This window comes from Solanum pennellii, chromosome 1, assembly GCF_001406875.1.
Source record: "Solanum pennellii chromosome 1, SPENNV200".
In the NCBI taxonomy this organism is placed as follows: domain Eukaryota; kingdom Viridiplantae; phylum Streptophyta; class Magnoliopsida; order Solanales; family Solanaceae; genus Solanum; species Solanum pennellii.
The window spans coordinates 86,075,093-86,089,106 of record NC_028637.1 but is presented as its reverse complement, the minus strand read 5'-3'; the positions used below and the strand labels follow the sequence as shown (position 1 = coordinate 86,089,106).

At 30.4% G+C, this 14,014-nt stretch overlaps 1 protein-coding gene and 1 long non-coding RNA gene across 2 annotated transcripts in view; one reads left to right on the top strand and one right to left on the bottom strand.

Moving 5' to 3' along the window:
* Positions 1-811, top strand: part of LOC114076845 — a 1,611-nt gene extending 800 nt beyond the window's left edge. The window contains exon 3 of the long non-coding RNA XR_003577924.1: positions 512-811. This is a non-coding gene — a long non-coding RNA (uncharacterized LOC114076845). The remainder of the gene's footprint in view (positions 1-511) is intronic.
* A 3,868-nt stretch (positions 812-4,679) lies between these two features.
* LOC107027188 (monothiol glutaredoxin-S3) lies at positions 4,680-5,387 on the bottom strand. The gene has a single exon (XM_015228371.2). The coding sequence runs from the start codon at positions 5,300-5,302 to the stop codon at positions 4,994-4,996; it is 309 nt and encodes a 102-aa protein (XP_015083857.1). The 5' UTR covers positions 5,303-5,387; the 3' UTR covers positions 4,680-4,993.
* Positions 5,388-14,014: the final 8,627 nt, after the last annotated feature.

Sequence of the window (14,014 nt, the reverse complement as noted above, 5' to 3'; positions counted from 1 at the left end):
CCCCCAAAGAGTTTATGGAAATTAGGGGTTTAAGAGTGAAATTGTTCAAAATTATTTTAGTGCGTGTGGATTATACAAGTTAGGAACTTCAATGGAGTAACATGATCCGTAAAATACATGTAGCGTACCCTAATTTATTGGGATTGATGTTATAGTCTCTCACTTTGACAATTGTCAAGGATTTCTTTTATTGATTTAATATAATTTTAATATTTGAATTTATTAATTCTTGATTGTCCAGTTCTATATACATTTGACAATTAACATGATATGTTATTCTATTTATTAGGATATCAATTTTTGCTTTTTAATTTTTCTCCTTTTCTCTCTGTTGATTGTAATAAGACAAAAATTTATTTGAAAAATTAGTGTTATGTCTCCACTTCTTCATTTATATAATCTTTTCATATGTTTTCAGTATAACTCAATTGTGACACTGAGCTCCGTTCTGTTGATTGTTGAAAATTTGGATCCGTTACTATATCTTGATGATTTTACTTGATTTTTGCAGGATTAATGACTTTTGACGAGCAACAAATGACATTGGATTTCGAGTACGTACACATTTTCTCCTCTTCTAAGGTAATTCTAACCAACTCTATTACATTGGCTCATTGTGGGATGGTTTGAATGAGTTGTCGTCAGTTTAAGCCTCCTCTTTTGTTCTTTCTATGTGACTATGGTTCTTAAATCTTATGTGCTTCTATTTTTCGGTGAATGACAACTCTCTTATTTATTTTTTTGAACAATTGCACTTGTGATATTAAACTTAAAGGCAAATACAGAAATTTCATTGATCTTTAATGTTTTAGATGTACCATATACGTTGTTGATCGGTAAATAAAAATAGTAATCATTTCAAGAGTTGGTTGTATTGTCAATACACACTTTTAAATGAAGTAAGTTTTTACTCACTTCACTGATAGTTATCTTTTCTAATATGTTCACTATTTGCACTTAAATTTAGGAGCTCCTTAGCAGTAGATTTTGTCTTGAGCTTAATATTTGTTTCTCATATTTTATTATGGTAAAATGAAGAGGTTAGCTAGATATGATTATTGAGACATCAATTTGATTTTCTAAAATGTACAAAGATTATTCTACTAAAGTTGTGTTTAAAGATGAAATGAACATGATTTCAGCTATAGAGGTTAGATCATGTTTTTCTTATGCCTTCCTCTTTCTTTTATCAGTAAGTTTATCTTCTAACTTGACATTTGTAGTGTTTTTATTTTGAGATGTATCTTCTTTTTTTTTCCCGATCTGTTTTATTGTCTATTGAGAGAGATATTATGTCTCTGTGATCCTTGATAATGGAGTTTATAAACGCAAGAGTGAGACGGTTAAATTTTTTTGTTTATTTAAAATGTTGAAGCATCTACCATCCAGGCAGTAAAAACCTTGATTTATTTTCATTTTTTTTGATTTATTATTTGGTTTATGAAAAGCCATGTATACTAATGCGCTTTCAAAAATATCTATTGTATGTTTGTAGCGGTGAAGACACGTGTATTTTCATTTACTCATGTCGAACCAAATTTCTCCTATCAAATTGAACCTTCTCAGTTAAATCCCTTGATCTTTTTCTACCTTCCTCTCTCCTGTATGAACTTTGTTGGTCATCAACCTTCCTTTTACAAGGAAAGATAGGACATGGAGCTTTTTACGTGTTCACTCTAATAAATAATTTTTCTCTGCTAATAAATGATTTGGCTTTTAAATATAGCAAATTTAACCTTTTTCCTCAATTTTTTGCAGGCTGAATACAGATCCAATTAATATGTGTTTCAATTTAAAAATTAGATAGTTTTGCATTAATGAGCAGCAACGAAAAAAGCTAATACTTAATCCTATTTATTTAATAGATGTAGATAAATGTGTTACCTGTTTTTTCTTGGAAGCAACATTTAAATATAAACATAATCAACAAATGTGAAACTAAAATCTGCTTATGCTTTTTGGTGTTTATAAAGGAGAAAGAACTCAACTTTACACACATCATCATGACATTTTTTTCCAAGGTAGTTACTTCGTTTAGTTTCTTATTTTTTAAAGTTATGATTTGGCACTTGATATATGATTTCTTTTTGAATGATGAAAGTTAAAGACTATGTTTATGTAAATCTCAAAATTTTGAATTGTGCATTATGTTTATTCCTCAAGATTGAGTTTTTAAACTGTCAAAGCTTTCTTAATCCTTTCATTTTCATCTAAGAAGAACTGTAGAGGTTTTGCCATTTTTGAATTTCCTTGAATAATGATAATTTTTTGTCAAAAAAAGAAAGGGAAAAATACTATATCAGTTATAGAATCTCGAGGGAAGTATGAATAGAGTTTAACTTATGAAACCTGCAATTTTGCAAATTGTTATAGACCACTGTTGAAAGAATTGTTGCCAATCTGTGTTATGAAAATCAGAAATTACTGGTTGTAATAAATCATTCAGAAACACGAAGTAACTGAGTTTTTAGAACCAGTAAGTAAGATGAACAGAAATTTATTTGTAAAAAATAATTGAATCTGTAAAAAACTTACCAGAATCTGGAATACTCTTTTTGTTAATTTAGGAAGAAAATCAAGTCCACTGAATTCACAGTGTCCCCTTAAGGAAATTATTCCCCTCTAGTATCCGAGGTTTGATTTGGAATATAACCTCCCAGGGTAAAATGATCTTAATCAGTAGAGTATAGATACCAAAAACTCTACTGTCAGCGAATCAATCCACAACAGGAAAGTACACGAAGAAATATGTGTTTTTAAGAAGAAGGAAGATCAGAAAATTCGTAGGGAAATATTCTGAAGACTGAATGGTATTTATAGGCAAGAAGAATATATTCTGAAAGGTTGCTACCCTTTCAGAATTAACACGACCATTAATGAAAGGTTGCAAACTTTCAAATGGTATTGACTGTTCCTGAAAGTTGCAACCTTTCAGAACAGTCATGGCGGGAATTTTTAAATATAACGGAATTTAAAACGGGTCACGCGCGCGGATCCGAGTCGGGTCGGGTTAACTAAAAAGTTGAAAACATTTCAGTTAACTTCTGTTATCAACTAATTAATTGAAAATAATTTTTGGCCATTTAATTAATTAAGTAAATAATTAAAATAAATTTGTCCAAAACATTATCTCTGCCGAAGCGAGCGACGACGGCGCGAGGGGGGTCCCTCTTTCCAACCCTTTTAACAATTAATAGGAGCGTTTATTTATTTAAACTCTCCTATTTTCATTTCCATTACCGATGAGGGACTATTGCCTTTTTCATTAAAGCATTAGAGGACTTTTCAAGTTCCCAACCTTTCAAGTTCTAAACTTTTCAAATTCCTCTCCTTCCCTCTATTTCCCAGCAATTCTTGCTACATACCCAACAAGAATATGTCAGGATTCCTCTATTTTTTTTAAAGTTTGATACTAAACAGATACTCATAGGAAGGAAACACTAATTCAGAGTTCTCTATTTTTTTAATTTTAGGTTTGGGACTGAACTTACATTAACTTTTTGAAGACAATATTATATATGATAACAATATTACATTTCCTTGGTTAGTGTTATCTTTTTTTCAATCCATTGAACAAATTCGTATTTATGTTATTGTTTCTTAAAAAGACAGGTTGATTTCTATGTAAATAAGATATTCACAATGAATGATGACTTAAATTTGTCTGTAATGTTTTTGAAGTTGCAAAATTTCCCATAGATTTTGGGGTAGTATATTGTGATTGAAATTAGGAGGAAGTAAGAAAGTATGGTAAGGTCTTAACTCGGAACATATTATATATGATGTTAAAAAGCTCATTGGAAGTAAGTTTCTAATTAATTAAGTAGTATTTTAAAAGATGAGTTGAGAGTATCAATCTACCTGAACCATAACAGAAAAAGGAAAGATGGAATATAATCTAATTCATATAAATTTCATTCTCTATATGGAACACATAACATCATTATATTGATGGAATTGTCACAAAGAAGAAAGTGACATAAATTACTCAAAACTATTGTAAATAGCATTAATATTCCTCTTATCACCTTCATCTTTGGTATGTCTACAATTGAAACTAAATATTTAATTAACAACCTTAATGACAACAATAATTATTAATTACAATATACAATTTGTCTTAAAATACACGTTTACATCTGTTATATAAATTACTAAGTTGTCGCTATACCTTTGCCAATAAAATATCAATTTTCATGGAAATACTCAAAAATATTTTTCTATTACTCTAGATTATTATTTGGTTGACATAATGTTGTATCATAATATCATTCTAGACGTTAATATTTTGTATGGTAATAGCTTGCATGCATGCAACCATTCACACATGTTATATGCTCTTTTATCATAGTAGAGCTATATATTATTCCCTTTAATTTAGATTCTTCAATTTTAATTTGCATGAACAAGGTTCATTATTGCTCAATATTATTTGAACTCAATTGATTCTTCTCATGATTTTTTTTTTCTATATATAAATATGAATTTAAATTGTAAACATTGACAATATAAATCATTTTTAAATAGTTTACCACATCGATCCATATTTCCTTCGATTAAGACAAAAAAAAAATCATCAAATGTACAAAAATATGAACTATATACAATTATTGAAATTAGACAAATTAAACAACTAAATTCAGAATTAATTAGAGGGAAAAAAAGAGAAGAGTAGAAGCCACTGTTAATTATACATATATAGATTTATTATTCGTTCAAAAGATCACAGCTTACAATACAAAAAAGAGAAGCTGGGGTTATAACTAGCTAGAAGTGAACACATTATTTATATTATTATAATTAATAATTAGAAAATCACTACGCTATATATACTACTAAGGACTCAGTACTCTTTATACATAAATAATAATTACATACACACTTTTTTTTAATTATATATATGCTAATTAAAAGTAACGTACGTTTCACCTCTAGCTTATATTATTATTCTTGCACGCTCATGTTATTGTTATTGTTATTGTTATTTAGTAACTCAAACCCATAAAGCTCCAGCCCTTTTAAGCATTGGCTTCAATGATCGTTGAAGATGAAGACTCATGACTTCATTTTCACCGCCAACGAGTTCACCACCGATGAACACTGCTGGTACTGTAGGATTACAGCCAAGCCTAGAGAGGGCAGCTTCAATCTCTCTTCCTCTCTGCATCTCATCAAGCTCATGAACAGATGGATGAACGCCGAGATCACAGAAGAGAGATTTAATGGTGTGGCTCATGCAACAAGAGTTCTTGCTGAAGATCACCACTGGCTTTTCAGATACCATTCTACTTACTCTCTCCATAATTATTATATTATTTGATAATAATTATTATAATGTACTAATTTAGTAGTATATATATGAGTTGTGTTGATGAGTTTTGAGAAGAACAAACAAGATATATTTATAGGTGGAATTGTGTAGATTTGATGAGGATGTAAAGAGAATCCAAAATATATGTATGTAAAGTAAGCTTTGATTCTCAAAACCAAGCCAAAAAGGACAACTCCCAATTGTGTAGGCTAACACATTTTTGTTCATGAAAATATATGTTATGTGCGCTTTCTAACCGTCAATTTGATTAATCATTTAATACTTAAAAATAAAAGTATTATATATTGTAACTTTTTTTTATATCAATATAATAAAAAAATATATAATTAAAATTTATATTATTTGACTTTTTAATAAAGATATTATGACAACTAAAAGAAATCGAAAAAAGCACCATATATTGATAATGTATGATTTTAACAAATGACGCTATAATTCAATCTTTAAGGTTGACTTAATGATATATAAATTCCTTGTACTAATGGGGTATGCATGCAACTTCTAGCATTAGTTTGTGTTTTACATAAAGTGACTCTTTTGGGAATGTAAAATTTTTTTTAGACTTTCTGTTTACTTTTATTTGTTCATTATATTAAAATATATTTTTATTTTTATTTGTTTTTTTAGCATGTTAAAAGAAAAATATTTTTTTCTTTTTTTTTTCCTCAACATCATTTTTATTTCAAAATTATTTTTTAACACTTAAAATTATTCATCAATTAAGATAAGTAACGTGATAAAATATCTCTATTAATCATTATTTCTTGAAAAAGTGAATGGAGGGAGCATTCTTTAACACAATTTCTTTTTCTTTCTAAAAAGAAGTATTGTTAATTATCTAACGTTTTTATTTATCACACTAATTTTAAAAAAAAACTTAGGTGACATCCTCATTCCATATATTTATCAAAGTAACTTTCGAACAATTGGCAAAGATATTTGGATAGGTTCCAAAATTTACATGAGATCACAAATTTGATAGTGATATATACAATATGTTGGCACTACATAAAAATAATAAAAATAAAATCATGTTACACGATAACGATTCTTTGCATACGGAAATAGAGACGTGTCAATGTTGCTCCTTTTTCTCTTTACTTGATACCATAAACCATTAATTTAATCACTTTACTTACCCCTTTTCAATCTCTCTAATTAATTATTCTTATTTTACAAAATATATAAATACTAAATTTTAAAAAATTGGTCGGTGCCCCATTAATTCTATTTATCATATTTTTTTCATTATCTTTTGGTAGTGGCACATAAAGTGGATTTCATGAATATGTTTTTTCTTTCCTTTTTAGGTATGTTATTATGATTTTTGATTATGGTTTGTTTAGAAAGATAATTTTGTTTAAGTTTTTGATTATTGTTTATGATGCATCTTTTTTTATGAAAGAATCTGCTGAATTGGAGAGAGGAAGTTGGATTTATCCAATGGGAAACTTTTTTGTGGTCCGACAATTAAAGATACGCATCCAATTCACCAACTAATATATGGAAAAAAGCATAAAGATAGAATTTTCGTAAATGACATTGATGACCACATACTTCAAGCCTTTTTTATTTGTATGTATGATTATTACGTGGTTGTGTCTAATTTATATAATATTGAAGTCAATATCATTGTCATGGTGTTATGAATGAGATTGTTCTTCTCTTAATCAGAAATATCGTATTGAGTATAAAAAATTCTTAATAAAAAGTGCATTTCTCCAAATAATATCCTACGTGGCACAAGTTCGAAATAATTGAATTCCAATAAAAGTATCAAACATTGGAAGAGACGTAAAAAAAAAAGTCAATACCTAAACAACATGCATAATCATCAAGGTTGTACATTTCAATAGTTTCGCGTGAATTCGTAATAATCAGACTTAAATACATGTATCAAACACTGGATGAGGCATAAAAAAAGTCAATACCTAAACAAACATGCATAATCATCAAGATCATACATTCCCATTATTAAAAAAGTAAAAGTCATTTCTTCTTTCTGTTTTAATATATTTGATTTAGTACGAAATTTAAAAAAATAAAGAAAATTTGTGAATTTATTATTTTAAATTATAGATATTTTAAATGTATCAAAAATTTTTTTAATCTTATAATTTGAAGCATGTCATATGAAAAAAAGAAAATTTAAAAATTTCCAAGAGAGGAAAGAATTAATATTTTTTAGTAACTAAAATGGAAATTAAAAAAAACCGTACATAACAATGAGACAAATTAAAGCCTTGAGGTCCAGGATATTATCTTCATGATTTCCTTTTTCACACGTTGCTAATAGTTTAGCTGATTAATCCGACATTACACAAATTTATTAATGGCTTTAATTGTTGAACTAATTGCTCATTAATTTCCTATCTTTGTGCATAAAATATAATATAATACAAGATAAAAAACAGGAATCATATTATTTATTTAGTAACATAGAAACACATAATTTAATTTTACGATTATTCTTTTAACTTGACTTTCTCATAGGCCACTACAATAGTCAATATTTAATAATACTCTTCTAATAATAAAATTTGGGTAAGGGTTTATCGTTAATACTATTCCTTCTGTCTCTATTTAGTTGTCTATTTTAGAAGTGACAAACATATTAAGGCACCAATTATTATCATAGGTTAGTTACAATTTCACCCTTAACTTAAAATATTATGCAACTCCCCAAGTATAATACATGTGTTTTCTGGTTCCAAAAAGCATGCATTACAACTTAGTGGTACTAGAAATTTTCTAGAATTAAATAAGAGCATAGTAGGAAAAAAATTGTTGTCCTTTCTTGATTTGTTAAAATGAACAAGTAAATAGGAACATATATAAAAGGAAATATGGACAAGTAAATAGGGACAGAGGGAGTATTAAATTGGTAATCAAGAGGTACGAGAAATATCTCACCTATTCCAGTTTATATGATTTATTTTTCTTTTTAATCCGTTGCAAAAAAGAATGACAAATTTCTATATTAAATAATTATAATTTAACTTTAAAATACTCAATCTATCACTTATTTTAAATTACAAGTTACACAAAAATCTTTGTTCTTTCTTAAATATCATGTCAAGTCAGACTAGCGACAAAAAAAAGGCATTAATCAGGTCTCTGGATAACTTTATACTAGCCAAGGTCATTACTTTTACTATTGTTAACTACTTTATGAGATTTTCCAATATCAAATACTTGAAAAGCTGTCTCTGGAGAAATCTCGACGTATAGCTCAAAAGTTGATTCACTTTTTTGATCATGCATGCATATATAGGAATCTTGGACATTTTATCATAAAACTTAAAAATAAAAAGGTGTCATGTGATGGAATGGAATTTAAATTTGTTAGTGCTTTGATGATTTCATGTCCTACACAAAGGACTGGTGGCCAAATCTCCTTTATTTCCCGTTCAGTGTTTCATATTCACATCGTAGCTCGACTATATTTAAATTTGCGTCAGCAAGTCTCACATATCCCCAAGAAAGGTAACTACGTGTTTAGAGGATTCGAATAAATTTTTAATTAAAAATAAATAAATATTTACCGCTCCACCACGAACTCTCGATACCGGTGGCCAAAAGTAGTGGCAATACAGTGCCCATAATTGGCTCTTTGTGGATCCCAAAGGCCGGGGTTTAAGGTTACCCCGTACGGATTTAAAGTTATTCCCTCAAATTGATGAGTAGATCAAAGATTGATCCAATTGGGCTAATAATTCAACTAGTGATAGCGCAATCGTTTCATTAGTGATATATTGTGATAGATATACAGTTGGGCTATTGAATTATATTCCTATGTGATACGATCCTAGATATATAGCCTCAGACGCAACAAAGCATATTGTGGAAGAACTTAAAATATTTAGTGGATTATTGTTTCGTTATAAGATCAAGAACTTCCAATATTGCACGTTAAGAAACTATATCGTTACAAATTGATTAAGACAGTATTTTAAGGACCCGTTTGGTGGGAGGTATTAATCAAAAGAATCCATGGATTAAAATTTAGTCCAACAAAAACATTGTTTGGTTACTTTATTTAACCTAATCCATGGATAAATTATACCTCATACAAGGTCTTATTTTATCCCTAGGAAAGGGAGGGATAGGTAATCCAATGTTTGTTAAACCTTGGATAAGATCCCTAAATGACTAAACTAACCCTTTATTCTTTTTTTAATCTCTTTTTTTGTAATTTCATTTCCTTTTTATTTATATTAGAGTGGTTATAAATGTTCTTTTTTAATTCTCGAAATTTGTTTGGTGTAATTTAATAATTTTACTATTTTTTTTTCTCCATTTTTTCTTGATTTTTTTAATATTCAAGATAATTTGTCAATTACCTTGAACTATTGTTTTAAAAATAAAAATAAAAATAAGCTTTAGGTATTAACAATTTAAGTAGTCTTAAATCTATGTTAAGTTTAAGATATATACTTAACCCACAAAAAGTTAGAAATACATTGTGTCATCACTGATCTTCTTAGTGGTACATCATACCTTAAAATTAATAACAATTTTATATATATGTATTTGATTTAACTAATTAAATGGAATAAATAATTCTTTAAAAAAATTATCCGGTCCGGTAGTTATCTACCTTGACTTAGTTACATGAAATAAACACTCATAATAACACAAGGGTATAATAGGAAAGAATTCTTTTGTAGAATTATAAATTAAACACAAAATTAAGTGGAAAGTAGTGAACCAAACACTTGACATAAAATAATCCCTGCACTATTAATCCCTGCATTACTAATCCATGCATTACTAATTCCTGCACTATCAATGTTTGTACCAAACGACCCCTAAAAGTCATAATTCAAGATGATCTAAAGGAAAAAGTTCTTGTGTGATACGATGTTGGATAGCCTCAGACAAAGCAAAGCATATTGTGGAAGATCTTAAAATGTTTTAGTGGATTATTGATTCGTTATAAGATCAAGAATTTCCAAAAATTGCACATTAAGAAACTACATCATCATTACAATTGGTTAAGACAGTATTTAAGAAGTCCTAATTCAAGATGATTAAAGGAAAATGTTCTTGTGTGATATGATGTTGGATAGCCTTAGACAAAGCAAAGCATATCGTGGAAGATCTTAAAATGTTTAGTGGATTATGATTCGTTATAAGATCAAGAACTTTCGAAAATGCACATTAAGAAACTACATGATCGTTATAAATTGGTCAAAATAATACTTAAAAGTCATAATTCAAGATGATAAGATGAATCTCTTATCAAGAAGATCTTGAAGTTGAGTCTTGAGTTCCCTCAACTTTATCGGAGCCATGCGATAAGAAGGAATACAAATCGGACAAGTACCCGACTCCAAGTCAATATCCCTATCCGGGGCATGCATATTAGGCAAATCTATAGGAAATACGTCATGAAATTCCAAAATTATATGGATAGACTCAGTGAAAAAAGGTTTCTTCACTAACAACCCGAAGATGAACCAAGTAGGGCAAACAACCCTGCCCTACTAACTTATTAGCCCAAATGGAGAATATGATCTTTACTGACTTAGGCTTGTTAACCCCTTTCCACTTTAATTATTTTTCGTTTGAGATTTCTAGTCACTATCTTAGCATTACAGTTTAGCATAACAAAATGAGGGGAAAATTAAGCCATGCCCAATATCACATCAAAGTCAATCATATCCAAAATGACCAAATCTACCTAAGTATGAAAACCCACCAACATGATAGAGCACAAATGATATACATGAAAAATAACTACAAACTCTCCAATCAGGGTAAAAATATGAATTGGGGTATCAAGAATATTACTTGTCAAGTCAATACTCGAGGCAAACTTAATCGATAGGTAGGAATTGGTGGAACACGGATCAGACAAAACATTGTTAATCTGATCGTTGACAAGAATAACACATGTCATCACTCAGTCTGATGCCTTAACATCTGCCCTGACAAAAAAAGTGTAACCTTGAGATCTATCATCAAAAGGGGAAACCCCCTACCTTGATGCGCCGCTCATCTCGTTACATCACCATTTTCTAGGTCTATGTAGTCTCATTGATTACGTCTTCTTTAACTTTGTGGACGTACTCTTCTATTATTCCTTCCACTTGCTAGGACTACCGCTCTAGTCATTTGTTGTATTTGCGTGTCTACTGGTGATCACATTCCCTCTTTAAGTATCTCTACTCACCATAATTAAAGCATATGCGGTCAAGTTAGGGTCTATTGGCTAATGCATAAGAATATTATTTACCATTTTAAGCCATGGAGTATTGTGGAGCGCTTGAATAATCTCCCGTAGAGGCCGACATTGAATTCAATGTGTTAAATATAACTATTGACTCTCCTTTGAGATAAGAACCTCCATAGTTGCCCACATTTTTGGGACTTTTATCTAATGCTTTGTCACGACCCAAGGGTACCCCCTGGACATAACACGACGTACTCGACCCCTAAGGGACTAATAAAAGCCCTTAGCGTAAGATCTTAGAGAAGTAGGGAAATTTAAAACTTTCTTTAAAACATGAATTGAAAACATTTCATAAAAGCGGTAGTCTTGTCTAACAACTTCGTCTCAAAACCATCTATGAAATACATGAGTAAACGGCTTGGGACGCAACCCATAACAATTCTAAAAAAAGGAAATGACATAAAAGAACATAAAGGTTCGTCCTCGAAGCTATGAGGACTTACCACTTCTTCAATACTTCGAAGTCCATGAAACTCCACCCTTCAAAGCAACTCAATCTCCTCAACACCCTACATTTGATTAGAATGTAGGCAATATGCGTTAATACAAAAGTACTAAGTAAGAAAAGCTAACATACCAACATAAATCATCTCAAAATGGTTAGTTGACATAATACATAATCATAACATAATTCCAACATAAGTATCATATCACACAAGTCAACATAGACATACATAAGTTCATACTTCAACCATTAGTCTTTTATAATCAAGTGAACTACTTGACAAGTCACTTCCAAGTATACTTGTGTCAGGACAAAATAACATCCCATAATACTACCTAAGCTAAGTACCTCTCTTAGGTCGTTCTTGGTCATAGTCCCCTTTCGTAATTAAGACTTAGGTTTTCATGAAATAAGAGTACCATACCTCTAGGTTACCTCAAGGCACACTTGTCCAATGCATGTGGGGTATCCCATTATACCACACACACTAAGCATTTCTTGAAGTCACCCTATTCATGCATTACCATTTCTAAGTGTCACTATTGACCTACTTCATATCGACAAGAAACTATCATCTTGGTTCAATCATATCATGGAAGAAAACTACAGAAACTATCAAGCTAGGCATACTTCACATAAGAGGCCACTTCATAAGTAAATTAAAGTCATACCTGTGTCATGTATGAATGACATCCCCTACTACCATTCACACAAAGTACTCCTTTAGGCTAACTTACTCCATGCTAACTATATTTCATTCTTAGTGTATCAAGAATAACGTTATACCATGATAAACCTAACTATCATGGAAACATCATATCATATAATCCAAGCTATCAAAGGAAGGATACAAGAGTACCAACCTAGCCACCATACAATCATTCAACAGGATGCAAGCTATCTATAGGGGAGTATGAATCCTCAACCCCAAGCTATCCTAATGAGAGTCTAATGTCTCAATCCTAAGCTACCATGAAGTGGTCTTGGCCTAACCAAGTCAAGTTATAATGAAGGCATTTTAGTCATGCTACTTCAAGCTAACCCTAGGAGAGTATCGATCCTCGATCCTAGGCTACCATGCCTATACTAAGGCAAGCTACCATGAAAATCATTCTACCTACGCAAGATCAAGATAACCTTAGGAGAGCTTTATTCCTCAATCCCAAGCTATCATGGGATCTACCATCGAAAGATACCATTAAATTTACCATCCCATGCTAGCATGAGATCTACCATCCCAAGCAACATGAGATCTACTATCCCAAACTACATAATTCAACTATCCATGAGGGACTCATAAGACTCAACCCAAGCTATTCTATTCTAACAAGCATAATTCATTTTAGGTGATTAACCTTCTACATTCTACACACACGCAAGCTAACTCATCATATTTGGATTATTCTATAAGCCCTAGGGAGCAACATTATGACTTCAATCCCTACATTCAATCTCTACTCCACAATCATCATACTAGTCTAAATCACCATACAAACTAGTGACAAGCATTAGTCATAGCTAATTCTAAGCATGATTCATAAAAGGTCCCAATTTTGATCACATCAATTCATATCCTATCATATATACATAAGTCTAGGTAGTTCATGATATCATATTACAAGCTAACTCATCATATTTGGATTATTCTATAAGCCCTAGGGAGCAACATTATGACTTCAATCCCTACATTCAATCTCTACTCCACAATCATCATACTAGTCTAAATCACCATACAAACTAGTTACAAGCATTAGTCATAGCTAATTCTAAGCATGATTCATAAAAGGTCCCAATTTTGATCACATCAATTCATATCCTATCATATATACATAAGTCTAGGTAGTTCATGATATCATATTACTAATCTTGATTAAGTCCCATGCATGACAACAATCTAAGAGGATCTAGCAGGAATCAAGAATTCCTCATCAAAAGGGATAAATCCACCTACTTTGAAAATTAGGGTAATGAAGGAATTCACATAAATTCTTCATAATAT